Source organism: Oreochromis niloticus, linkage group LG14 (assembly GCF_001858045.2).
Source record: "Oreochromis niloticus isolate F11D_XX linkage group LG14, O_niloticus_UMD_NMBU, whole genome shotgun sequence".
NCBI classification, from domain to species: domain Eukaryota; kingdom Metazoa; phylum Chordata; class Actinopteri; order Cichliformes; family Cichlidae; genus Oreochromis; species Oreochromis niloticus.
Genome location: NC_031979.2, coordinates 34,616,404 through 34,642,355, shown reverse-complemented (window position 1 = coordinate 34,642,355; position 25,952 = coordinate 34,616,404). Strand labels below are relative to the sequence as shown.

The following is a 25,952-nucleotide window of genomic DNA, read 5'->3' as shown; positions in this document are numbered from 1 at the left end:
TGTTGGAAGTGATAGCAGAGCTGTACCTTTTATTTTTTTCAGAAATCTCTCAGAACATCATGCTATGTCAGGTTTAGGTGGAAACTAGCGAGCTAACTTCCTGCTAACTTCTAACTCCGTTAAATTTAATAAGTTCTGTTTTCATGGATGCCTGGATGTTAAACTTAATTGTTACACCTGGAAAAGCAGCAACGCTGATCATTTTATTACAGACCCAAGAAAATCTAGACAGTTTTTAACTCTCCGAGATGCTGCAGTGTTGGTTTGACTTTGGGACCAGAAGGGTTGGAGTTTAGGACCCAGATTACTCCAGGAGGCTACTGACTACAGTAACGCTGCCACAATCCATCAAGCAGTGCGGCTTCATAGCTTACCAAAGTTGAACTAAAACATTTTTTGACAGATTTTTGAGCACCATCACCATGTACCACATAAAATCGGATTATAAGGCGCACTGTCGATTTTTGAGAGAATTAAAGGATTTTAAGAGCGCCTTATAGTGCGGAAAATACGGTACTCAGCCAGGTAACTTCTAAAATAGCACGCAAAAAATTATTTACACTTTTGCAATCAATATTAACAGTCAATGCTAACTATTAATTACTTTTTTTCAAATTCCGGGTGTTATTCCTTTCACATTTAAACTGTTTGCAGTCAGTTACACAAACTGGCTGTTAGCTACTCCCCAGATTGCATCTGTTATGGAATTACAAATAAAAAATCACTAAATAAGTTTCTATAAAGATTTCTGCAGATCAAATCTAGATAATATCAATGGTCTTCCTTTAATTTTCCTTTAATTTTTCCTTAAATGAAGATTAGAGGAGGTCATTCTGTTGATCGATGTGTGGCTGTACCTGTGTAACAAGCAGCTGAATGTCCTGCTCGAAGGTGTGCAGGAGTCTCTGCAGTGTGCTGGTGTTGGAAGTGCTGCCCTGCCGAGCCCGAACCTCTGGCAACCTTCGATGTTTGTCATCAATCTGGGCTAAAACCTGAAAAAAAGGGAGTGGAGAAATTTTGCCTGTTTGTAGGGAAAAATAGGATAAATATATATTTTTGGAGAATAAATGCAGTGCAGCTTTGGGGAAAGTGTAACCAGAGACTTTATGTGGCCACCATGACACCACCAATTGGTTTTGGATTATTAGAGTCAGAAATCACAACATTTGGATAAGAGCGCAGCATGCTGAGAAATGCTAAAATTATGCACACATAACACCTTCTGCAAGGCCGAAACAGTGATTATTTTCCTTAAATAAAAGGGCAGAAATGCTCTATCAGCACCTGATTTACATTTTTCCTATTTTCTTAGATTTTTCAAGCTGTTCTCATCACGATGGCCACTGTACACTGTGGTGACCCGAGATAAAAGAAGATAAAAGTGTGAAATTAAATTAAAAGGATCTGCTCTTTATCATATCCTGCATTATATATGTGTGTGTGTCTCCTTTCGTTTAATTTGTAGCCCCGTCTCAGCTTTGCTCCTCTTACCTCTCTGCAATCGAAGAAGAACTTGTGCAGCTGGTGTGAAGCAGCGAGCATCTGACCGCGGGTCTCCATGAGCTCCAGCAGGTCGGCCCAGGCTTCGTTCACGCCGTCCTTCCATTCGGCGATGGTGGCTGCCTCCGAGTGGCCGTAGTCAATGAGCTCATCCACCATCTGATTGACGGCTGTCACTCGCTCCTGGCCCACGCTGCCCGTCTCTGACGCAAACTCTGTAAACTTCTCCTGCAGGACCTGGAAGTGTGGCAGGTTCTTTGTTGTTATTCACTAAACTTGTTATTCTTTCTATGTTTTATTTACGGCAGCTAATATATCTGCTAACTTTAAAGTATTCACGTCCTATTAAAGAACATAATTAGACATTACAATCAAATGAAACCCCTTTTGAGATTTTACTTTAATATTTAAATTTCAGGTAATAAAATCTGTTACCTGAATCTATTATTCATGTGCAGACGCCATCTGTCGACACACTTACTGTGACATGCTCAAAGTCTTGACCCAGTTCAGGCGAGCTTGCGACCACCTCCCTCTGAGCGATCCACTGCTCCAACTCATCCACCTCCCTGTTGAGCTGGTACAGCCAGTACTGCTGCTCGAGACGGCTCTTCCTCTCCTCCACCAGGTCCTTCAGAGACACGTACAGACGGTCTATCTGTGACTGACGCTTGCTGATCTGTTCGCTGTGTAAGAGAGGAGGTAGAGTTTAAGGTAAGGCTCAAAAAAAAGCTGGGAGGAGTGTAGCAGCCGTCTGCAGTTAGAAGTAAACACCCCCCCCCAGCTCGAGAGACAGACATCCCCTGTACTTTTTTAGGATTCAAATTTTCCCTTCGGATTTCTTCCCCACTCTCCTCTTTTTCCTTCCCCATGTGGTTTTATTCCATTACTGCAAGTCATTAACTTTGTCTACTTTGATTGTGTTCTCTCTTTTCTCTGCTTTCCTCTCACACCCCCACACGGTGGCAGCAGACGACTGCCCCGAGCCCGAGCCTGCTCCTTCCTGTTAAAACAGTTCTTTCTCCCCATCATCAGAGATGATCGTTTCAAGGTTGGTTTTCTTTCTCAAGTTTCTTTACCTCATAACATAAAGCTCTTTGAGATGACTCTTGTTGTCAAATACTGCTATAAAAACACAACTGAAGTGAATAATGAAAAACTTTTTATAATCCAGAGATTTGGTGCTTTTCTATATTTAAGATGTTTTTGTCTCTGTCAGACTTTGTGTATGTGTTTAACTGCTCACCAGTCTGGATGTCCCATCTCCAGCAGCTGCCGGCACTGCTGTGAAAGCAGGCCGATGGTCTCAGCATAGTCCTCGATGGTCTGTTCCAGGACCAAATGCTTCTTCAGCAGCTGCAGCGTGCTCTGCTCATCCTGGCGGGAGGAGGAAGCAACACACGAGAAATGACACTTTAATTGCAGTTTTATTCTGTGTATACACACACAGAATAAAACTGCATGTAAAAAATCCTGCTCACATTTGGGTCCAACAAACACAGTATCACATATTCATATGACAATCGCATATTCTGCAGAGAACTATGTGCGTAAGACGGCTCCTGTGATTTTAAGGAGTTTTTTTTTTTTTTACTTCAGTGATAAATATTTCAGACAAATAATTTTACCTTCCCCTTCTCCTCATTCATCATGTGCAGCTCCTGCTCACTCAGCCAGGCCTCGACCTCGGCTGTATCGAAGTAGTACTGCTGGGCCTGGTACATGGCGTCCAGGACCAGCTGCCTCCTCTCAGTCTCGGCCCAAAGCAGAGCCCACAGCTGGGACAGCTGGTCGTGACCTGCCCTGATGCAGTCTGCCTCAGGGCTGCGTATGGAGCCAATGATCCCCGCCCTCTCCAGAACATCTTCAATTCTGCTCCTGTGGCTCTGCAGCTCCCTCTGAAGACCCTACAGCACAGGCACAAAGAGCTATTTAGATGTTGAGAGCATAAACAGATGGATTAGAACTCGGAGGCTGGACATTATGTTTATCACAAGTCATCAGTTATTTAGTGACTTGAGCTCTGAGTTTAAAGCTTTAGGGTGCAGGGGGTCTATCGTGAAGAGGAACGGGACCTCTGTTAAGGTTTCAGGCTAAGGCTGCAGTTTAATTAGCAGCTATTCAGGTTTTCTTACCTGGTTCTTCTTCATAAGCTGCTGGACAGCCTGCAGAGTAGAGCCGTGCTCCTGAGACATGGCCATCGGGAGGCGTTCCTGGACCCACAACTTCAACCGCAATGGTATGACGAAAAGAAATGAATATTTGTACATGTATGAATATGTGAACATGCATGTCCACACCTCATGTACAGATTAAAGAGAAGCCTGGTATATTTCACCTCAATTACAAATAGATAAAAAAGTAACAATAACAGAATTACAACATGCAATAACACTCCTGTTTTTGTGTAGTGAGTGTGAATCTGGTTGTGTTGTCAGCTCACAATCTCGTCTTCCAGGTCTCGCCCAACTTGATGAACTTCCTTAGACGCCAGCAGGATGCGTCGCCTCTCCTTCAACGGCTCGATCAAACGCACCATCCTGGCCTCCACGGCGGCCTGTCGCCCTGCAACCGTCTCCTTGACCTGCGTCTGCTGCGGGATGGAGGACGCCTGCACCTGAAGCTGCCCTACCTCCTTATACCATTCCTCCATCTGGGTCTCCATGGTCTGAGGAGGAGGAAGAGGAGAGGGTGAGTGTAGTTACCGGGCAGAAGAAGGTAACTGAGGCAGGAGAGAGGACACAAGAGAAACTGGATGGAGGAAACATGTCATCATGTGAGAGAAGATAAAAATGACATGAGTGAGATGAAAAGAGTGTGGCAGAAAACAGAAAGTTTACATGATTTTAGTTTTTTTTTTTTTTACTTAAATATAGTTGTTTTATTCCCTGCAATACCAATTTTATTTAACTTTTTAACTTACCATGTCAAAGTTTATAAAACATTTTTTAAAAACTGTAATAAATTCAGTAGATTTATATGTATTAAGCAACAGATGGATAAGATGAGACTGAGGATAACCCAAAACAGCACAAGAACAGGTGGTTAACAGACATGAAGTGTAGTGAAGGTTACTGTACCCCTTGCCAGGATGGATGCTGGGTAGTGGAGTTATGATGATGTGGTAAAGCAGTGCTAATGGCGGCCTGTTAAAGGAAGCTGTAAGCGGCATGCTGTGGGAGAGGAGAGTGAGAGATGTCTGGTGAAATGATGAAGCAATGAACGGATGAATCTGTGCGTCAGCCCGGGTCGAACCTGCTGTGTAAACGAGTTCCCGCCTTGCCCAAACCACCACAGCTGGAGGGCAAATTGAGAGTTACATCCCAAGATCACCGATTACTTGCAGGCGTAATGCAAGTGTGCCCAAATCTGGATTCTTTTATTGAGGTGACAGACCAAAAAATAAAAGAAATCGAGAAATGCATATTCATCAAACTAGTAACCCAGGTAACCCAGCTGTTTAAGAAGTTCAGGCTCCAGACTTTTCTAAATGCTCACTTTTCTTTTACTCTTGGTTTTGTATGAGAGGGAACATCTCTAATATGGTTAACAGGTGTTCTCAAGCACACCAGTCTGAGAGCACAGATGCTGCGCCATTTTCAGTTCCTATCCTAAAGGGAGGGGAAAGGAGCTACAACAGTTTTTCTTCAGTGAGTAGATGAACAGAGGGGCTTCACCCAGGCCCAGTGTGAGATAAAGAAGGACACATGCAAGTCTTTATCCTTGATCTGATGAACGTTCACCTACTTGCTCTCTATGCAAACTGTCATGCATGCAACAGGCATTTTTTTTTACTAGATCTATAGACGAGTCCACAAATGCAAATAAAAAATGAGTCCAGTGCTGTAACAGAGACCCGTAAACTGTCTAACTTGCACAAATCTATTTATTTGCAACGCTTTTGCAATGTTCCAAATATCGCCTGGGTCCTGAGTCATTGACCAAGTGTTTTGGATTTTGGGGTTTTGTTTATTATTAATGATACTCGTGGTGACGCTTAGGTTGTTTATTTTTTGCGTACAGCTTTGCCTTGTGTTCCACAGGTCGGGTTGTCTCTACTGGTTATCATGCGTATGCTCGACCTGTTTTATTTTGGTAGTCTCATGTCTCTTGTTCCCAGTATTAAGCTCTAATAAACACTGATTATGATGGTGTGTCTCCACTCCACACAGGTGTCTCCACTCTGGCCAAATCGCCCTTTAGTGTATTGTATTGTATTCTATGTATTGTATTATGTACTGTGTACGGTTTTATTCTCCTTTTGTGCTTTGTCGAGTAGTCCTCCATTGCTGTACCCTTGTTCCATGTTCCTGAACTTCTAATGTTTTATGGAGATTTATTCCCTGCTATTTATTTTGGATTCTTTTGGACTTTAGCTTTTGCACCATCAGCATTAAAGGCTGATGGTTTGAGGCTAGTTCCTCTGTCCTCCACTTGGACGCACAAGTCACTTCTCACACAGCGGCACATGACCAGAGTAATTTCACTTTCTTCATGGTAAACCGCGTGCGGACGTCTGCTGTAACACTGGATCTGTTTGCCTTTCCGACTTGCCTTATGAAAAAGATGTGCTATGCTTTTCTTCAAATTAAAAAAAAGGAATATTTAAAAATACCTGAAGCAAACAGCTACAGTGATACTAGTACTAATAGAAGTAACAGGGGTCAACTGTGAACATTGAAACTTACTAAAGTTAGAGTATATTGTGTTTACAAATAAATAAGCACTAGCTGCATCCACTCACAGACGCCATGTTTAAGAATAAGTACAGATTACTATTTTTACTCAACGAAACATCACAGTTTTCCCACTACAGAGGGCTTATTTCTCACTCTCACAGAATTATACATGAACCAGATGTCTTGTGTTTAAAATGAAGATAAATGAAGATTAATTATTAACTTAATGCTAGTGTGTGCCATAAATAAATTATAACAAAATAACCAAATACGCGGCAAACACAGATTGAGTCCAATCAGGCACAAACAATCAGCTTTTAACAGGCAGAACAATCAGCATGAAACTGGCAACTATATGTGAAAATATTAAAAACTTGTCACCGTCTGTAAAATCTTGGGATGAGACTGTTAAAGCTCACCTGGTTTGGACGAACACTGACGGCTTACGTTGTGTCCAAAAACCATCAATGCAAATTAAAAATTAATGCTGGTGCGAACTTATGAGAAGCTGACTTTGCTGAAATGAGATGGAAAGCAAACAGAAAGCTGTGCAGGCGCAGCGAGAAATGTTGCTGTTAGTCATTTTCAAACATGATGTTTTGTTTGAATATTAATGAGCTGAGGCCATCTCTGTGTAGCGACAATAACGTAAACAGTGATTCACTCTGAGACGGTTCAACATGCAAGGAAGCAAAGATGCAGAATTACGTTAACAGTTTAGGGCAAAACTGGGATAAAACTACGGAAAAACTAAGAAAAAACCCACGAACTCCCAAAAAAATTCAGCTAAAAATACATTTATATAAGGATAAACCTCAGCTAATTTACCAGATGTGCTTTTCTGTTCATTTACAGTTAAATATTTATTATTATCAGGGTAAAATTCAACAGAAGTCAAAACTCTGGCAACCAAGAACTCACTACCTGACAGATGAAACAGAAAAAGCATCTTTATACAAACGAAATCACAACTTAAGCCACTTCAGAGGTTAGAGGAATGCAGCAATGTGCCAAAAACCACTTAAATGTTACGTACCTGCAGTTTTTTGAGCTGCTTGTTGACGGTGGTGAGGTCCTGTCCCTGGTCGACGTGGGCCAGTTGACCCTCGAGCTGGCCCAGTCTCTGGTCGAGGCTTTCGTAACTCTGCACCAGCAGGTCGGCCTTGTTGGCTTCAAAAAGCTGGCGGGCTTTTGCCTGAGTGGTGCTCTCCAGATCGTGCCAGCACTCCCTGATCTCCTCCAGCTTCTTCCGCACCACCGGGCTGAGCTCCGGCTTCTCCTGGATCAGTTGCTGGCCCTCCTGGATGGACAGGAAATGGGAGGAACACAGCGGGAGACGGGGGAGAAAATTAAGACCTTTTATGTCTTAATGCGAAAGGATAATTCATTAACATACCGAATATGTATAATTAGCCCAGAGTATACGTAGACTGGAGGCAAATGTGCAAATAGAACATTTATTACTGAAAACAAAAGGCAATTAAGCTACAAAATGACACTTCATAATCACAAAGGCATTAAAAACACACAACCGATTATGATAATAAGGCCATTATGTAGTTTAATTAACACATCAATCAGCAAATCGACATCTCTAAATAGCACCTGGGGAGTACCAGCATAAATGTATAATCCCTGAGAATATATCGCTTTCATGCAGATCGCTTTGTCTGCACCGCTATGCATTTTATTTAAGCAAAAATCTAAAATGACATCGGCTAAAATTCAAAATTCAGGTTTGAAGCATGAAGGTTTAAAATTTGTTCAGCTGTGAGGGTCTCCAGGTAGTTAAGTGGACATTAAAATAGCTTTATCAAAGTCGGGTAGATTTGTCTATTTGTAATTTAAAAAAAAAATTATTGATCTCTAATCCGCTTTTCACAATAAAAGCGTGGTTGAAAATCTGTGCAGCGTAGGATATCAATGAGGTTGTACATAAATAAATGAAACTATGAAAGCATTGAAAATGAGACACTCATTAATCTACCAATTTAGTATTCAACCACCAGAAAATTCAATAGTAACAATTTTAAATAATTTTAATGAAAATATCACACTTTTTAGCTTCTTAACTCTTAATTTCATACATTTCTAGCTGTTTCTGGGTTTTATGATTCATTTTTGGAAGCTTTGAGACAGACATTTAGAGACTGCACAACAAATTGAGAAAATACTAGTAAACAACAAAATAATAATCATAATCATTACATGCAGATGTGCTGTAATAACATGTAAAAATAATATGTAAAATACAAAACATATAAAATATGAAGCAGGTATAAATTTATAAATGTGTTTCATCGCATTTACTAGTCTTCCTGTGTTGGTATATTGATTCTGTGGAAATGTTGTAGGACGTGTGTGTGTGTGTGTGTGTGTGTGTGTGTGTGTGTGTGTGTGTGTAAAGAGATTAAACCTCCTCCTACTAAAATGCCTCATAAATTACCCCACACGTCCCTTCCCCCATCTCTCTCTCCTTTTCATATTTCTGTCCCCTTTTGTACCTCGTCCCATTCAGAACCTCCCATTAGACACGCACACACACACACACACACACACACACGTACACACTCTGTATGAATATCAATTGGATGGGGGAGGGATTTCACCGAGAAGGAGGCGAAATGAAGTCTGGGAGCAGGTGAACATAAAGTGCTGGTTTGTGTGTTTAGTAGAAAGAAAGGGACCTAAAAACATCCCCCGATATGAACAAAGAACGAAAGATTTCCTATAAACAAACACAGAAAAGCATTAAAAATCTAAGCAATTAACTGTGGGCCAAACTTCCAAAGTCCATTTTAGGAACACAGACTTTAAATTATTTGATATACACTGGAATTAAAATTCCAGCTTGCCAACTTGTCTTTATCAAAATAATAATAATAATACTTGGTAGTTTGTAGAACTGTGGATGATGGTGCTTTTCTTTGTATCTCAGTTGCTTGGTCAAAAGTTACAGACTGACGCCTGCTACAAAAAATCCTCTGAGTGCTACAGATAATCTCCCTCTTTATAACAACGTAATAACAAATATACAGGGGGTGAATACTTTTATAACTTATCCATCTGGATCCTTTCTATTACATTAGAGATTACGCTTTATTTGACTAAAACTATGGCTTGCTGTGTGACACAGACCACCTACAAAGCTCTTGCTGTAGTTTAGTCACTAATTAGCTGATATGTGCATCTGTGTATTGTTCCAATTCAGTTTATGGATACAGCTTGCTAACATTAGCAGATAACTGATGAACAAAATATGGTAAATTCTGTATAAAAAATTAACATGGCAGTGGCTAAAATGCTAATGTTGAAGCTTCAAAATGCACAGTCCAAAACCAAAAGTTGACATCACAATGTCTTTATCCTCAGATCATATCTGAAGTCCTTTCAGGTTAGGGTTAGGCTCCCAAAATATGAGACAACCATAGCTGTAAGGTTCATTTCCATTTTGAATTTAAAAAAAAGAATAAGTAAAAAGGGTTAATCGTAAAGATGTGAAAATTTGATTTTACTGTGCAACAGAAACTGAAAGGACAAACTTTGTTTTTAAATATTTTTTTGAGTCGTCTGACCTATTTTTCTGAAGAAAACGCTAAATTTTCCACCATTTGGTTCTTGGTGGGTGGTATTTTTCAGACTGCCTCGAATTTTCACCAGGATGCTAAAGTATCCTTGAGCAGTGACTCATCATCCACAGAGGACAACATCCTGTTCACTCACTCGAGTTATCATAAAATCTGCAGACATACAGAGCTGCATCATGACTGGAAACCGGAGCCCAGTGATGAGATAAGACGGCTTCCTGTCCAAACACCGAGACCAGCAGTGCAGTTACGGGAACCTAAAGGCAGCACCGAGGTGTAAATGTGAGTGAGAGTCTTAAAGTAGTAGGTCATAAAAACGTGAGTCACTGAAGGTCAGCCAAACCAACAATCTACCTAAAAATACATTTTGATGATGTAACAGTACAATGCTAGGTTTGATATTTGAAAGTAAAATTTATTGATAAGCCTGGATTTATGAAAAATAATCAGATTTATCTCAATGCTCTACTAATTACTGTTTGTGACTATGTCACACAGTGTAACTCAATAATAAGGCATATGCAGAAACATCATAGGAGAGAGACTCAAAGACTCCTGCAAGTCATCAGGTGATTGGTGCATCATACATACATGCATCTTTTAATGTGCAGCTGTCCATTAAAATATAAAAGTACATTTTAGATAATGCTTTTAGAAATAACTGCCCAATGAAGTGCCCAGCGTTTCACAATGGTTGCTGAATGGCCAGACTTCCTTCTAGAACTAAGGAGGATGCAAGACAGTATATGGTAGTGCATATGGTACTCTATTCCTGCCGTATACACACCATATCTGCAACTGCTAACTTAATTGCCACTATGTGGGTACAAATGGAGAGGTGAGAAGAAAACGAAGCAAATATCTTCACACAATCCTGCACTGTTTTTACATCAACACACAAACACAAAGAAGGAGAAGTGGAATTATAAGCAGACAGACCACTTTCCGATCCTTTCCACTGCTAGTGCGTTACGTCAGCGTTCATTCTTGTGTGGTGTCCCTCCGGCTGCTGGTGCGTGCCATCCTCTGCGGTGAGTGGGAGGATTTGTGTGGGCTCGAGCAGCTTCACCCACTAGCTCAGAGCTGCTACTCCACACTACTCATACTGTGTAAACTGAGTCTGCAGTTCAGAGAGGAGCACAGTATTCCACAGCGCGTACAAACAGCATCTGCAGACATCCCACGGCAAGCGGGGAAATCTGTGTGAGCCCCACCCCGTACACTGAGCTTAGAGTGCCTTTACATGTAAAGATGGGTCATCTCATTGTAGAAATACTCAGCCTGTGAAATCAGTTGTATAATGTCTTGTCTTTAGATCAGATTACAGATGCCAACAGGAAATAAAGCATTAACTTTTTTTGTAGATTGGGACTTCACGTTAGGATACTGTTGCACTGACGCTAACTATTACTTTGGCTTCTCCCTTTAAGTCAACACTATTGCTATCAAACATAATAATTTATTTCAGTGATTAAAATCACATAAGTAAATAAAATTATAAAATAGTTTTTTTAGGAAATATTCCATTACTGAAGGCCGATTAAAATCCCTCAGTCACAGTTAGAGTTAAATCATCTGTTACACAGCAGCTGCCTTCAGTCTGAGTCAGAACTGTCAGGATATTTTTATTCTGAAAGGACTAAAGTCAGAAATATGTTGCTTGTCGTTTTTTTTCTTCAGTATTTGCAGTAGTGATTATGGTGTGTCAATATTCAGCATAAAGAGTGCACTCTCCATAAACATTATTAACAAATATAACATGCCAGCAGGCACCGTAACAATGAATTATTTAACGTGGGACATTATTATTGTGCCGTGGGGCTTCGGACTCAAATACACAGTGGCACTGCTCCCTCTGGGAGGGCCAGTTCAGCAGTGACCAAAGCTGCCCATGTACTGGAAGCTGACACACAATGTTCATACATAACTCCCCTCCACAGCCCACAGTGTGTCTTTTTCACACTGAACATAAAAAGTGGAGATAATTAGGCACTAATATAAAATACAATGACACTATCAGTTGGTTTTTCTCCTGTACTGTTCAGTTCTTTCAAGTCACCACCCACCTCTGCTCTATCTGTTACAAAAAGGCTGAAAAAGGTGTTTAAGTGGACATATTTCACTTCTCTTTCATTTCTACTCATCCATAATCTTAATCTTAACTGCTTTTAAAGCTTAGGGTTGCAGGGCAGCTGGAGACCAACCCAGCTTACATCATATATAGTATATAACATTATATATATACATATATATATATGTATATATATATATATACACATATATATACATACACCTATGTACAAGTTAGGTGTATGTATAACTTGTACATATCTTTCTTGTGTAAATGTAAATTTGTCTGTTATTGTGTAAATACTTACGCTATTGTGTACTCCACACACATGGAGAGATGCCAAACTGCCTTTCACTGTTCTTGTAACAGTGACAATAAAAAGCTATTCTATTCTATTCTATTCTATTATAAATGTTGATACTAATATTATAGATAAGGTTTCAGATAATGAGGCAAGGGTATATACAAGTAATCCAGTCAAAGCCAAAAGCTCACATTTCAGACTGCTCTACAGACATTTTTCTAATTTTAAAAAGACAGGAGGTAAACGGCAGACAGATACTTAACTGAGGGGCTCCATAAGACACCCTTTATGATAATAAATAATTATTTTAAACTACGAGTCACTTTAAAAATGAAAAATATCGCTTTAAATCTCCTCTTCTTTAACCTCCTAGGACCTGGCGTCCACATATGTGGACATCACATTTTGGGTTGTCTAGACCAAAATACTAAATTTTGCTCTACAAGGGCCTGATATCCACTTACGAGGACATTATACTGCCACTGTTCTGTTGAAATTAGCGAATGTCCTCATATGTGGATCTCATTTTTCTCAGAAACAAAAATCAGGTAAAAAAAAAAAAAAAAAATCACGTAATTCTTTGTTTTTACATTTATCAAAATGCCATGAAAGAGTTCGGGTCTTAGGAGGCTAAAGTACTGATGATGAAAAGCAACATACTGATGCGATTTAAGATTATTTAAATACTAAGAACCAGAAGAACGTGAGAGAATATGTGAAGTGAAGAAGAACAGGAAGTACAGTCGTGCAGGACAGACAGGGAGAGGACTCCTGACGGAGTACTGATGCTAACAGCAACAGATCGTCCTCATTCTGCTGTCTGGTGTGTGCTTCACAGCAGACATCTGCTCCCCAGCTTCCCCTCTGCCACTCTGTTGGTCAGTGGGTGTGTCACGCTCAGGCCACTGAAGCTACCGTGTCAATATTTACATGTAAAAAAACTACTTTCAGATTAATACGCAAATAAAATGTGGCTTTTTTTTTGCATTCAAATAATGTGCTGCTCATGGGGGTCAACTCTGACATAAGGTAAGAAACCAAACACAGGGTACAATGAATTCTAAAGACTGAAGACATATTTATAATATTTGCTACGTGTCCACAGTCTTCATAGAGATACAACTACAAATCGACATTATTCCTTCAAAAGAAATGTTCAATGGCAGCGACCCAGGGTGATGGAAAGAATGTGATGGCTGGTATATATATTATGAAACTGAGGCACCGGTCATGTGATTTTTTGACACCTTGCACTTAAATGGAGACTGAAAGAATGAACAAATACAAGAGACCTGCGTGACCGTCGCAGGGTTTCTGTAGGGTCACACACTATGCAGAGGGTATATTTTTCTCCAAACTGTAATTGCAGACTCATTTATTCACATCAACACATGATTCCAGTACTCATGCTGTTGGTGAGGCTCACAAGAACAGGTGATGATAAAGGCAGCCTGCTCTGGGGTACTACATGTACTCACTCACACACGCACAAATGACCACATACCGTCCAGAAAATGCACAAATACAGAGAAAGAGACGGCTGTTCTTCCATCTACCTTAAAAATGCCCCCATTCGTTCCTCTGTGCTGCTGTAAAAGCATCACTTTGACTGTAGGAAAAGAAGGACTTCCTCCATCTGCTGAGTACCCTGTTGGCTCGAGAGCATTAGAAAGCCAAAAGTGCTCCAGGACTGGGCAGGTACTTACGTTGTATGAACCTAATAAGACTTTACTCAGACTTTACTTGGGTTAGCTACCCGTGTTTCTTACAGCCTGTATTTTGGTACAAATGTTAGCATTTTAGGTTTATCTTTGCAAACATCCACTTCATAAACAGGAGACGAGAGGAATTAGTAGGAGCCTGTTTCAAACTGTTTTGCCTGGTGAAAGTCTAACACAGAAACATTGAAAACAACTGCATTTTTTTCCCATCTCAGTTACACAGCATGCAGGACTGTGTTTGCTATGTCTGTTCTCACTTAAAAATTAGCTAGCTTCTATCCTTCCTGTCTGCTGTTTTGGAGGTCTTGGAAGTCATTCAGCTACCTCTCTACTGGTTGGGTGGACTCCTGTTCCACCATCAAGGTCTACAGCAGCTGACAGGAGCCCTTATTCTGCTCTAGAGATGTGATGTGAGCTGGAGGGCTGCTCCAACCACAGAGAATAGGTTCATGTGCTGCTGCAGAGGCTGCATAGCAGAATGACGACTGTCTCTTGTTACTTATTGCTTATAGTATAAACATAAAGTATGAGTAAGTCATTCAAGAAAACACCTTTGGCATGCACACAAAGATTCAGAGCCACAATAATAGGATTTTAATCAGAAAATGGAAATAATTCTTATACATGCTAGGAATAGCAGGGTTGCAGTGCAGACAGGGCAAACAAACAGACCCTATGGCGTAGGAGCTCTGTAATGAGCACATATATAGAAAGACACCTACAACAGGTTCCCTGCAGAAATAAGTAAAAAGAAGCTCCACATAGTGATTGTAGGGTCAACATCATCTATCCAGCTGGGCTCTATAATATGAAAACACCTATCTTATACTATCTTTCAGGTCTAGCACCGTCCTCAGCATTATTCTCTGTGTTCAGTTCAGGTCTGCATGCTTTAATGGGAGCAGCATTGTCTGAACAGTGCATTTAAATATAACTGGAATTGATTGAGCGGAATAAAAATATATACCGTCAGATCTCCATCTTAGTTTAACATCTTGCTCTGAGTGCGAGGGCCTCATTGATGTTTTGCTGCACTTACCTACACACACATAAACATGCCCATACTCCCTCATTCACGCACACATTCTCTCATATACTGCAGCGCCAGCATAAACCACAGGTCAGAGCTTAATGCAAACTGTATACTGTATGCAACTCTATATAGTATACAGTTTGCACTTGCATACAGTACATAGGGAAAGCAAAGAGATGCATCAATGCCCAGAAAAAGTTCTACTTTTTGCACAGCTGGTAAATTGTTTATAAAACTTTTATAAAGCTGTACTGTACAAGCCACACAGATTGTTTTATTCCAGGAATTTCAAGCATTCAAACCTAACGGGCAATTTTAAATCAATAACATGACTATTGTTACTTCACCACACCCCCTGGACATCCTGGGGAACATAACATAGTATGTCTTTGGACAGTTTGCACAGGCACCAGGAAGGTTCAAACCTAGAAACCTCTTGATATAACTGTCATGGTTATATAACTGTGTCGCAGGCAAGACATGGACCCAAATACGGGACTTTAAGGACTTTCAGCTTTAATGCTGAACTCTTCCCAGACATACAAAAGCACCAATGGTAGCTGAGTGGGAGAATTCAATCCAAGAACTAGGAAATTCCAGTGAAACATGGAAGGAGGAATCACACAGGTCAATCGATATCTATACACACAAGTCAGGTAACGATGGGAGAGGAAACAGGTGGGAAGACCGCTGACACTAATTGGGAAAATGAGACACAGGAAGTGAAATCTAACACAAATCACATAACAGGGGTCAATCACCCCTCTCCAGCCTGAGGAAACTGCAGCTGATTCAGCCCGCCTTAACTAGAGGACAAAACAATATAAATGGATAATGAACAACATTTCCATTCTTCTGTTCTTATTCATTGTATTCTTTAAGTCTTTTAGTGCTTAGACCAGTTTGGTCTAAGCTTTCGATACACTGTATGTCATTATCCATTTTTCTAAAGAACTTCTAGCAGCAACACGACAGTGAAAACACAGAAGAAAACATGAGTCCAAAAGAGCACGCAAGCTTATCAAAAGTGGTTTCTCAATCCTGTAGCCACAATTAAACTTGACTCATAGAGAGAAGTGCACAATACACAAAACAAACCCTGTTTTGTTTTTTCAGACCCTAAACACCACAAAACACCACAACCATGATCATATATAAAATGTTTTTCAAGCCTCACAGGTGAGTAGGCACAAAGTAAAAAGCCTGTGTTATCATACTTAACAGGAGATTATAGATTTTCCTGATATTTCTGTTTTATGCTTCAAACAGTGGATGCATCATGACCGGCATCACAGTGACTCAGTGGTTATCACTGTGTAGAGCCCTTCTCTGTGGAGTTTGCATATTCTCCCTGTGCTTGTGAAGCTTTGCTTCAGTTTTGGATCATAGTTCTCCCAAATCCCACCCTGTACCCCCCATTTATAATTATTTCTATTTATAGTGTCATTAATTTCTTTATTATTATTATCACTACTACTTCTACTAGTAGTAGTAGCACTAGTGGTGGTGGTATTATAATTACTGATGATATTGGTCTTATTATATTGTTGTAATTGTTGTTATTAAGAATTATATGTCTTAAATATCCACATAACTCACATACATACACATACAACTCATACATAATATTATTGAAATATACAAATATGTACAAATGTTTTGTTGCTGTTGTTGTTATTAGTTTTGAGATTTTCACCGCACATTTTGTCATGTTGTCTATTCCACAGTTCCACAAAAACGTCATCACTGTATAGTTAAGAATGAGATTCAATGTGCTTTTCGATAACTCTTCTATACAATGAAATAAAAACAGAACAAAATAAAAGTGATAGAAATGAAATGATAGCAGAGAATAAAAATATGCACTCTAAGAGAAAAACAGGGTACAGCGTGCATATGGTGCAAAACTGTTACTAAAATTGCTCAGGTTATGCAATATTACAGCTGTAGAACAAGTCTGAAGTGTAGTGAAAACGACACTTAGTTATTTCTCCAACAATATGTAAACAATGCTCTCTGTGTCGACCCAGGACAGTGAGATTCTTACTTTTGAGAGTTTTGCTTCATGGTTAAACACTTTTTTTTGTTGTTGATCTTCCAAAGCCGAAACTGCGCGTGAAATATAACACAGGCTACTATTTGACTTTTCCTTGTTTTCTGGTATTTGCAATCTATTGCAATGGTGGATGATTATTGATTTTTTATTTCTATAGTACGCTTGGTACATTCACCACAAACCAATCAGCTCCAATCAGCTGTGATATAACACAGAGACTGTGTGAAAGTTGGATCCCAGCAGCAGACGTTGAGATTGCCATTCTTAACGAGTTAATGAGGCCAATTAACTGTCAAGGATAATAAGTGACGGGGACAGGAATCAAAAGCCCACTGGGTTTTGGGCGAGCAACTGGGTGGGTTAAGAGGGTATTTTCACTGTGCACTCACACATCCCCCCACACGCTCACGCTCACGCTGATAAGCACAATCTGCTGCAACTGAACCAAATCTCCATTAACAGTGAGCAGCCTCTGTTTTGGATCCATCACAGTGAAGCTACATGACAGACATTACAGAATGACTCGGCAGCTCTTTACAAACAGTACATCGTCTTAAAGCGCGCAGATGGCATTTACATCGATTCTGACCCTGTAAATAGAAAGTCTCAGGTTTTATTTGCAGTCGGAAAGAAGAAACCCGCACTAGTAGCTCAACAAACCCATATTATTACATCTGTGCTCTTTGTTTCTGTTTAGTAAACCCTTTTGTCTTCAAGCTTTGACTTTTAACTGTCACTCAGGGCATCCATTCACAAACTTTGTCACACTACAGAAATTATAAGCCACACATATTGAGATTTGTTTATCCAGCCTGTCATCAGGAAGCCCAGTCATCCTGCAGCTACAGTACGACTATTGATTAGACACTACATTATACATCCAGAACACTGCAAACCTCAGCTTATTAGATTTGGACCTCTATACTACACTACATTAACATCTATTGCAGTAAGCTGAATGCCAGTACTCCAAGACTTTTGTGTCTTACACTGAGACTGAGCTAGAGGGAGCTTTACATATGGCTATAATGGCTCCTCCATCTCAGTCGTCTCAGATTTTCTGACATTAACAGAAAGATGGAGGAAGAGGAGACGCAAGAATGGAGTCAGTGTGATTAAGAATTAGGACGTCTTTCTCTCTCCTGAGTCATTTTGAGGAGATGGCACCTGTCAAATGTATAGAAATCAGAAAAGTTAATCGTTTAAAAGGCAAATGTCTGGCATCTGATTACTGATGCTTCAACACTGATTATGGACATTCCGAGGAGTCATGGCAACAAACAATATAATTTGGCAACAGTATAACCAAAGAAGGCAACAAATGCATTTTCTCTTCAGAAGAAGAGTTTATATTTGAGCATACTGGCAAAACACAAACTCTAAATAATACTTGGAAAGTCAAGATTTTGTCCATTTTTGCCAAATAAACTTTAAATCTCACTCCACCTGAAAACTGTAATTGCATCATGTGTTAACCAGCCAGATTTCCTTAATTATGTTTTTTATACTTATACCTGTCAGACTGAAAAGCAACTGTCCAAGAGCACTTCTATCCTCCCTTTGTTTATTATTGAAAGTTAAATCAGAGTATAAATGATTTAACCAGAATAAAATCAAATTCACTTGCGACAGATAGTTCGGTGCCCTTTCACTACTGTTAAACAGCTAACAATAATAACCACAACTGTAGAAATGTATACAACAGTGAGCTGTGGCATTAAAACTACACACAGGTGGAGTAAATACCACTGATTATCTGTCAAGTTCCTGATCTATGTTTTTGGCTTTATTATCATTCTCTCTCACGTTTCTTGTATTCATGTCCTTCTGGTGTGTCTCCAGTGTTTCCTCGTCCAGTTTTATTTTGTGATTTTTCCCTCTCTTGCATGACTCATGTGTCTTGACTCCCTTTCTTTGTCGTCCCACCTCTTATTCTTGTTCCACCTGTATCAGGTTTCCCACTTTTAAACCTTTATCAGTTTGTGTCTAATCGCCTCGTGCGTATTTGTAGTCCTGTCTTTCTCCCTGTCACATTGTTGCTCTGTGTTACCTTTACTTCTGTTTTCTGGGTTTCTATTTTGGGATCTCCTAATAACAGCAGAGGTGCAGTGGTTCCTTTTACTGTCCGCTCTGATCACATCACTAATCCATAATCTGATTCTGATCAGACGGGTGTTGTGAATTACTTTACATGGGATGAATTTGTTTCCTCACTCTGTGCTCTTCATCTCTTATCAAATGTTTTAAAAGGATTTAAGCATCATAAATGACGGTGGACCTCAATCGATTTTCCAGGTCACATAGCCGCAAAGGCAGACACGAGGAAGCAGAATTAGCAGAACGTAAAGCACCCAGAGTGAGAGAGAAAGGGAGGGATGGAGGGATGACCTTCACACATGAGCTCTATGAGGAGAGGAGGGAAGATGGGGAGAAGTAAGAGGAGACTGGGCAGCTGTTGCTTGGCAACCGTCGCCAGTACAGGAAAGAGGGGACACATTGCTCCAGTTGCTGCTGGCGGCTTGACGTCACAGCAAGCTGACGAGGCAGACAAAGTGCTTCGTGATGATCTGCTGGGTTATCCCACGTCACCCAGTCGCACATCCAGAGTGAGGAAACATCGATACTTTAGTCTTCATCGTGTTCTTTTCTCACACACAGTCATGTCCTGATTTTTACAAAGGTGTAATCGCATGGTTTAGTGGTTAAAAACACTTCTAAACTGAAATGCATTGTGGGTGTGTTGCTAAAAGACACACAGTTAGAGCTGAGTAAACATAGTTTGACTCATAGAGTTTATTTTTAAAAGTCTTTTCTGAGCATTTTTAGGCCTAGATTTACGGTCTAAGTGCAGCAAATTAGCAAAAAAGAGGATGGGATTGGTGAGCATCTAACAATAAGTTAATTTATAAACACAGACTCAGCCAATTCATTTCACTAATGACCAGTGCAATCTATCAACAGCACAAATGATCAATTCAGACTTGATGAAGGAGCATCTAATCAGCCAACCAAATGATTACAGAGTGAATCCATGTTTAAACCACGTGGACACTCAGATCAAGGCAGCTGATGGAAAATCAATATATTTATATTTTAAGGGCAAACTGTTCACTTTCAGGGAGCTGTCTGAGGACTGAGCATGTCCTGATAACATCTCCCCCTGAAATATCAAATAAATCAAAATTCCGGGTTCTAACATAAAAGGTCTTGAATAATCAGACCACATCTTATCTTATCAGTACTGTATCAGTTTAATTGTGGTTCACAGGATATTTAAAAGTAGAATGGGAGGCAGCGCCTTCAGCTTTCAGGCCAAACACCCTCTCTACATTTAAGATTATGCTTCAAACTTTCCTTTTCGATAAAGCATATAGTTACTGCTGGATCGAGTGACCCTGGATCCTGGGGGACTCCCATGATGCACATTTTTTCTCTGGCTCTCTTCCACATCATGCCCCCCTCCCCTCACCCCTCACTGTCAGGCCCTGCCTGAGCCTGGTGTTGCTGGAGGTTTCTTCCTGTTCAAAGGGAGTTTGTTCTTCCCACTGTCACCAAATGCTTGCTCAGGGGTCATTTGATTGTTAGGATTTTCTCTGCAATCTTACTTTAAATAAAATGTTCCTTGAGGTGACTTATTGTTGTAATTTGGTGCTATATAAATTTATTTATTTATTTGTTATTTGTATGTTTATTTTGAACATGTTAAAATATAATAACAACAACAGAGAAAAAATAAAGAAACAAAGAAACCAAATGAATTGAACTGAACTGAATAGTACTTCTATTGCAAGCACAAATTCATGCAGTACCTAAAAAGGCCAGCCACACTATCAGCTGTATCCTTTCAGTCAGAAAACTGGCACTGTGCTTCTTTGGTGCATCCCAGCTGAAGCTTTTTAATGCAAAAACAGGTTCTTGCACCGTCATAGAGCATGCGTCACGGTATGCTTTGACCCTGATGGTAGCCGTAGGAATAAAAAAGGAAAAAGAGCTAGAAACTTGGCTTTAACCTGCTTTATCGAGGCACGTCAATTTGAAACACGTGATCTAGAACTACCAAAAGGCTCTCTGCGGCATTTAAGGTGCACAGGTCAGGTAACATGTTTTGGGCAGCATTTCAATTCCATGTTAACTGTGCCAACTGAAATACAGACACACACGGCTTGCAGATGGAAGCAACTTAACAAAAACAGACACTGTACTTCACAGAGTTCTCTATGACAAAAAAGGGGTGCATACCCTGTGCAAAAATAAGCCGCAGAGTCTCAGAGGACCCCACGGAGAGACACAATGAGGACACAACCTACAGACTGTTTGGACAGGAAGTACTACAACGAGCAGGAGCACGAACAGCTTCACGGCATTATGGTGTGTCTTTCCCAAGCTTTCAGTGTATCCTTCTACGCGTCTACTTCTTTGTCTGTTTTAAATTGTTTTAAAAATTTCTTGCAAATGTTATTACTCTCTAGACCATTTTATACAAAGAGAGAATAAAACCTTTCTGGGGGGCTATTTTGCATTGATTTGACAGTAACTGAGCTAAGGGTATAAAGTCAAGGTGATGCCATACAACAGCAGTAATAAACTGTACCAGTTAGATGACATGACCGATAAAGATTAGCCCGGGATGCCTCTAAAACAATATTTCTAACACTCATCAGGAGTGAGAACAAATCCTTATCAGCACTGCCATGAAAAAAAACCAAAGCCAAATACTGAATATTATCTTAAAAAAAGGCAAGTTGCTAAGCAACAGCCACTGAGAAGTCTTGTGGGGTGAACATGGCTGCCACATATGACTTCAGAAGCTAAACCCTGTCTATCTGCCAACAGCTAGACATCCTGGTGTGACTACAGTCTGCTCCTGAAGAGCAAGACTTGGGATACTAGTGCTGATCACGTTGGCATTACGCATCACTATCTGACCTAACCTAAAATTTCTGACACGTAAACACCTCTTTGAAGAAGCAAAGAAGTGACGATGAGCCAATAAAATGTTTCTCATAGCAAAATTTAAGAAGTACAGAAACACAGCAAACCAGCAAATGTCTATGGTCTGTTCACTGAAGGGTTTTGCAAGCACCTCTTACATATAGGTCACACATTTCAACAGCGCTGTGTTTCGAAACACTTCAGGTAAACCACTCTTACATGCAACCACTGGATTAAAGATGGGTTAAAAACAAAAAGCAGGAACACATGCTGGCTGTTAATGGCAAAAATACAGAAAATAATTCATTTATATTATTATATTATATATTTTCCAGTATGTTCAAAGTTGAATTCATTATATTTCTATTTCTATTTTACACTCCTAACTGTCCCGCTAACGAGAAGCTGCCAGATTAACCATTGGACACACTGGAAAGGACTGGAGGAGAGGAAAGAGGCTCATCCTGCAGTGTGAACAGGCTTCACAGATTAGTTGCATGCTGTCCTGTTGGTGCCGTTTTAGCATATATTATTTTTTTTAGTATATCTATCATTTGGAAAGAGAAAATCTAATTTGTAAAATTCAAAGAGAGGAGATGCTGTGAGATTCTGTAGCTCTCTAGCTTGTTTTGTGTCTCCCTGTGTCGTGTATTATTTGTCCTTACATGTCACTTTTGTGCATATTTTTAAATCTGCAAAAATAAATCCAAACATGTAGGCTGTTATTGTTCATTACTGACAGCCGGACTACATATTTTCCTCTGAAGATGAAAGCAAAGAAATGCACTTAGCGTTATTCCGATACTTCAGCTTGTGGGCGTTAAAACTGCAGTGGACGCTTTTATACATCAAAGTGGCAGCATATGTGGTGTGTCTTATCAAAAGCAACATAAGCTACTTTTAAATTGTTTTCCAGTGTAATCAGAGTGTATTTTTTGTCTAATCATTATTTACACTGATTATTTATCCCAGATTGCATTACAAACACTAACAAAAATACGCTTCATTATTTTTTTCTTCGAGGACTTAAAAGGTGAGTGACTGGGGCAGAAACATGGACTCAATTCACCACTTTTGCTTATTATCAAACAATTCAGAAACTCTCTGTTTCTCGTCTGTCTCTTCATCATCTCCTTCTCCATCTGTAAGCATTCTGCAGTAACCTAAGTCTTCCCTCAGAGCATATGTTCCCTAAATGCATGTGACCCCTAAATGTGCAACGGAAAGAGCTCTGTGGTGAGAACATGCAGTGCTGCACCCTCAACAGTGAGCCAGCTCGTGCTATGATATGTTAGGACTCTGCAACCTGGCTCATGTGTATTAGCATATACCAACCTCACAGTGCCCACTGTAGGAGAAGAGAGTAATTAGACATAATGAGCAGCTTAAAGGACAGAAATATGTGCAGCTGCCTACGTTTATAGCCATCCGCTATCTTACAGCGAGCTGATTGGACGAGGACACAGACATAATGTAAAACATGAAAGTCACACGACAGCAACAGCATTTTGTTTTTGAACGGTGACCTTTATGGTTGTGCAAATAATATTCATCCCTAACGCTGCGTAAATGCTTTGAGGCTGACTATTGGTTGCTTCTGGACATTCCAGGGCCTGGTTGCCTAGGTAACAATATAATGTATTTACAACTAGGTCATATGTCAATCCACGGTATTCTGTCCTTTCATTGGTGGTCGCTTCAAGTGCTCGCCTGAAAATTTATAAAAAGTTTCTCCGGCCCTTCCCACTCCATGTCACTGGTGTTATTTCACCCGCAATCGGCGATTGTTATTTTTATTTTCAGTTATTTTGACAGTCAGTTACTCTTATTAGAGCTTTTATTAGAGCCCAAAGTTCCATCCATCCAACCATTTACTTTTGCTTATCCACTTTAGGGTCACAGGCGAGCCGGAGCCTATTCCAGCTGTCACAGGATGAGATGCGGGTAGATCCTGAAATCCTGCTGACTATTCAGTAAGATAAGGCAGAGCTACAACTTCTTATATTTCATCAGCTGGACATATCAAATAATTTGCATTTTTGTTGGACAGTTATAAGACTAGTTGCCACTTAACTGTCTTTAAACAGATACTTAATCATTTCTGTTCTCGTCCCAACATATCAAAAGTTTATGCTTTACAGTACAGTATGTGCACAAATATGAGTGCTGTGCCTTGATTCAGTTCCCTCTGCGTCCTGCAGGGGCGTTCACGTTTAGCCCTGCCCAGTATGACACTGCAGAGGATTGAGCCACTATGCCATGGTCACTGGTGCCCCTTCATTGTGATATGCTATGACTGAACCACAATACACTTGGCATAGCCTTTTTCAGGTTTCAGTTATCAGCATAAGAGCTCAGACGGATGATAATAAATGTAGTGTCAATGTTGTCGCTTCACTAGAAATACTGTATTTCTCTGTCTTTCCTCAGAGCAGATGCACTGCCAGGATTTGTTTATACCATACAGTCCATCAGATAGAACTGCAGCCTGCTTACTAAACAGTTGCATGTTTCATTTTCTACAACAGCCCATATGGGTCCATCGATGTCCATGTGTCCTGTCAAATTTCTTTTGGCTGTCATTCTGCAGGGCCATCACATACAATATCTAATTTTGTACTGGCAAGCGCCGAACGCAACCATATACTTGCCCTGATGGTGTTAATAAGCCTCGGTAGATCAATATCGACCATAAGTGGATTAAAATGATAATTTCCGGGCACAACACCCAGAAATTAGCATTTTGCATGAGTGATTTCTTTGTCTCCAAGTCACTGTTTTTTTTACATAGTGTTTAAACACAGCGGCTCAGTGGTTAGCACCACTGCCTGACAGCGAGCAGATCCTTGTTCCAGACCAGGTAGAGCTCTTCTGTGTGGCATTTGCATTTCTTCGTTTAATCTTCAAAAGTATAGGAAAAAATATGTGTCAGAGATGGTTTTGCCTTGGCATTTAATAACACACCAGGTTAACGCTGACCAAAGATATTCCTCATTTCAAGGGTTTCACTTTCTGATTAAATAAAGGTTAAAATAAGAAAAAAGTCTGTGGTCAACATAAGCTGTAAAAAAGAAAAGTGTCACAACAAAGAAAAGTGCCCACTGCTGGACTATTGTGGCACTTTGCAAACCAACTTTTCAACTATTCAGCACTCACCGTATGTAGAGTGTCATCATCGCTGGGCGACGATGACACTCTATGTTGACTTTTTGAGGGATTGCATGGAAGCATGTCCCCGTAGCCTCTGTGTTTATTGAGTTCTCACAAGCCCAATGCAAGCAGGCACCAATGCAGAACCACAAATTCTGCATGAGTATCATAAAGATATATTTTACACAGAAGATAATCTCCCTGGCTTTTTGTCAGAGATGACCAGAGACATGTTCATTTCCAGGTTGGCCGATAAACAAAAAAAGTCATCTCAGTTACTCATATTATTTTTAATTTATCAAATTTATTGGCAAACATAATAAAAACAAAAAACATAAGAACAACATAGTGTGATTAAACTGAAAGCTGTCTGTGGTATTACAGCATGTTACAGCATACACATGTGTCTTGAAGTATCACCTTCTTTACTCCTCACAGGATAAAAACAGAAGCACACAAACCCCCCCTAAACACAGTGATGCGATAGCGACTGCTGAATGATGCATGGACTACAGCTCTACTGACCAGTGCATCCAGATTTATGTCACTGCAGCCAATCAGAGCCCTTAACACAACCGCTCAAAGTCAAACATGTGCAACCTTGACATGCAGCCTGGGAAACCCTGGCTAACCCAATTACATCCGCAGCTTTAGACGAGAGGCTGATGTGCTGTATAAATCTCCTTAATATGAAACAGATCATATCAGGACAGCGAGCAGCACAGAGGGCTGCGGCGCTCCCCTGCCTATTTAAAAACCCCCTCTGTAATACTTTCTGCCCTTGCCACAGGCTTCGTTACGCTTTGATTAAGTAAGTTTTGTACTTGAGTGTTTAATACAAGGACTAATGCATGAATCAGTTTACAACAAATATGGCATTGGGGGTCATTTTTAATCTTTAAAATGATTCTAATGCATC

At 40.1% G+C, this 25,952-nt stretch overlaps 1 protein-coding gene and 1 long non-coding RNA gene across 5 annotated transcripts in view; one reads left to right on the top strand and one right to left on the bottom strand.

Moving 5' to 3' along the window:
• Positions 1–25,952, bottom strand: part of sptbn4b (spectrin, beta, non-erythrocytic 4b) — a 101,744-nt gene that overhangs the window by 16,641 nt on the left and 59,151 nt on the right. For all 4 annotated transcript variants that reach the window (XM_025898392.1, XM_019345257.2, XM_025898391.1 and 1 more), the window contains 8 exons: positions 7,216–7,479; positions 3,944–4,168; positions 3,636–3,725; positions 3,129–3,407; positions 2,747–2,877; positions 1,982–2,186; positions 1,492–1,737; positions 858–992 (listed from right to left, as the gene is read on the bottom strand). In XM_025898392.1, coding sequence (XP_025754177.1) covers positions 858–992; positions 1,492–1,737; positions 1,982–2,186; positions 2,747–2,877; positions 3,129–3,407; positions 3,636–3,725; positions 3,944–4,168; positions 7,216–7,479 — 1,575 coding nt within the window. The remainder of the gene's footprint in view (positions 1–857; positions 993–1,491; positions 1,738–1,981; positions 2,187–2,746; positions 2,878–3,128; positions 3,408–3,635; positions 3,726–3,943; positions 4,169–7,215; positions 7,480–25,952) is intronic.
• LOC109194628 (uncharacterized) lies at positions 20,816–22,587 on the top strand. The gene is made up of 3 exons (XR_002056433.2): positions 20,816–21,041; positions 21,161–21,319; positions 22,289–22,587. It is a non-coding gene; the product is annotated as an uncharacterized LOC109194628 (long non-coding RNA).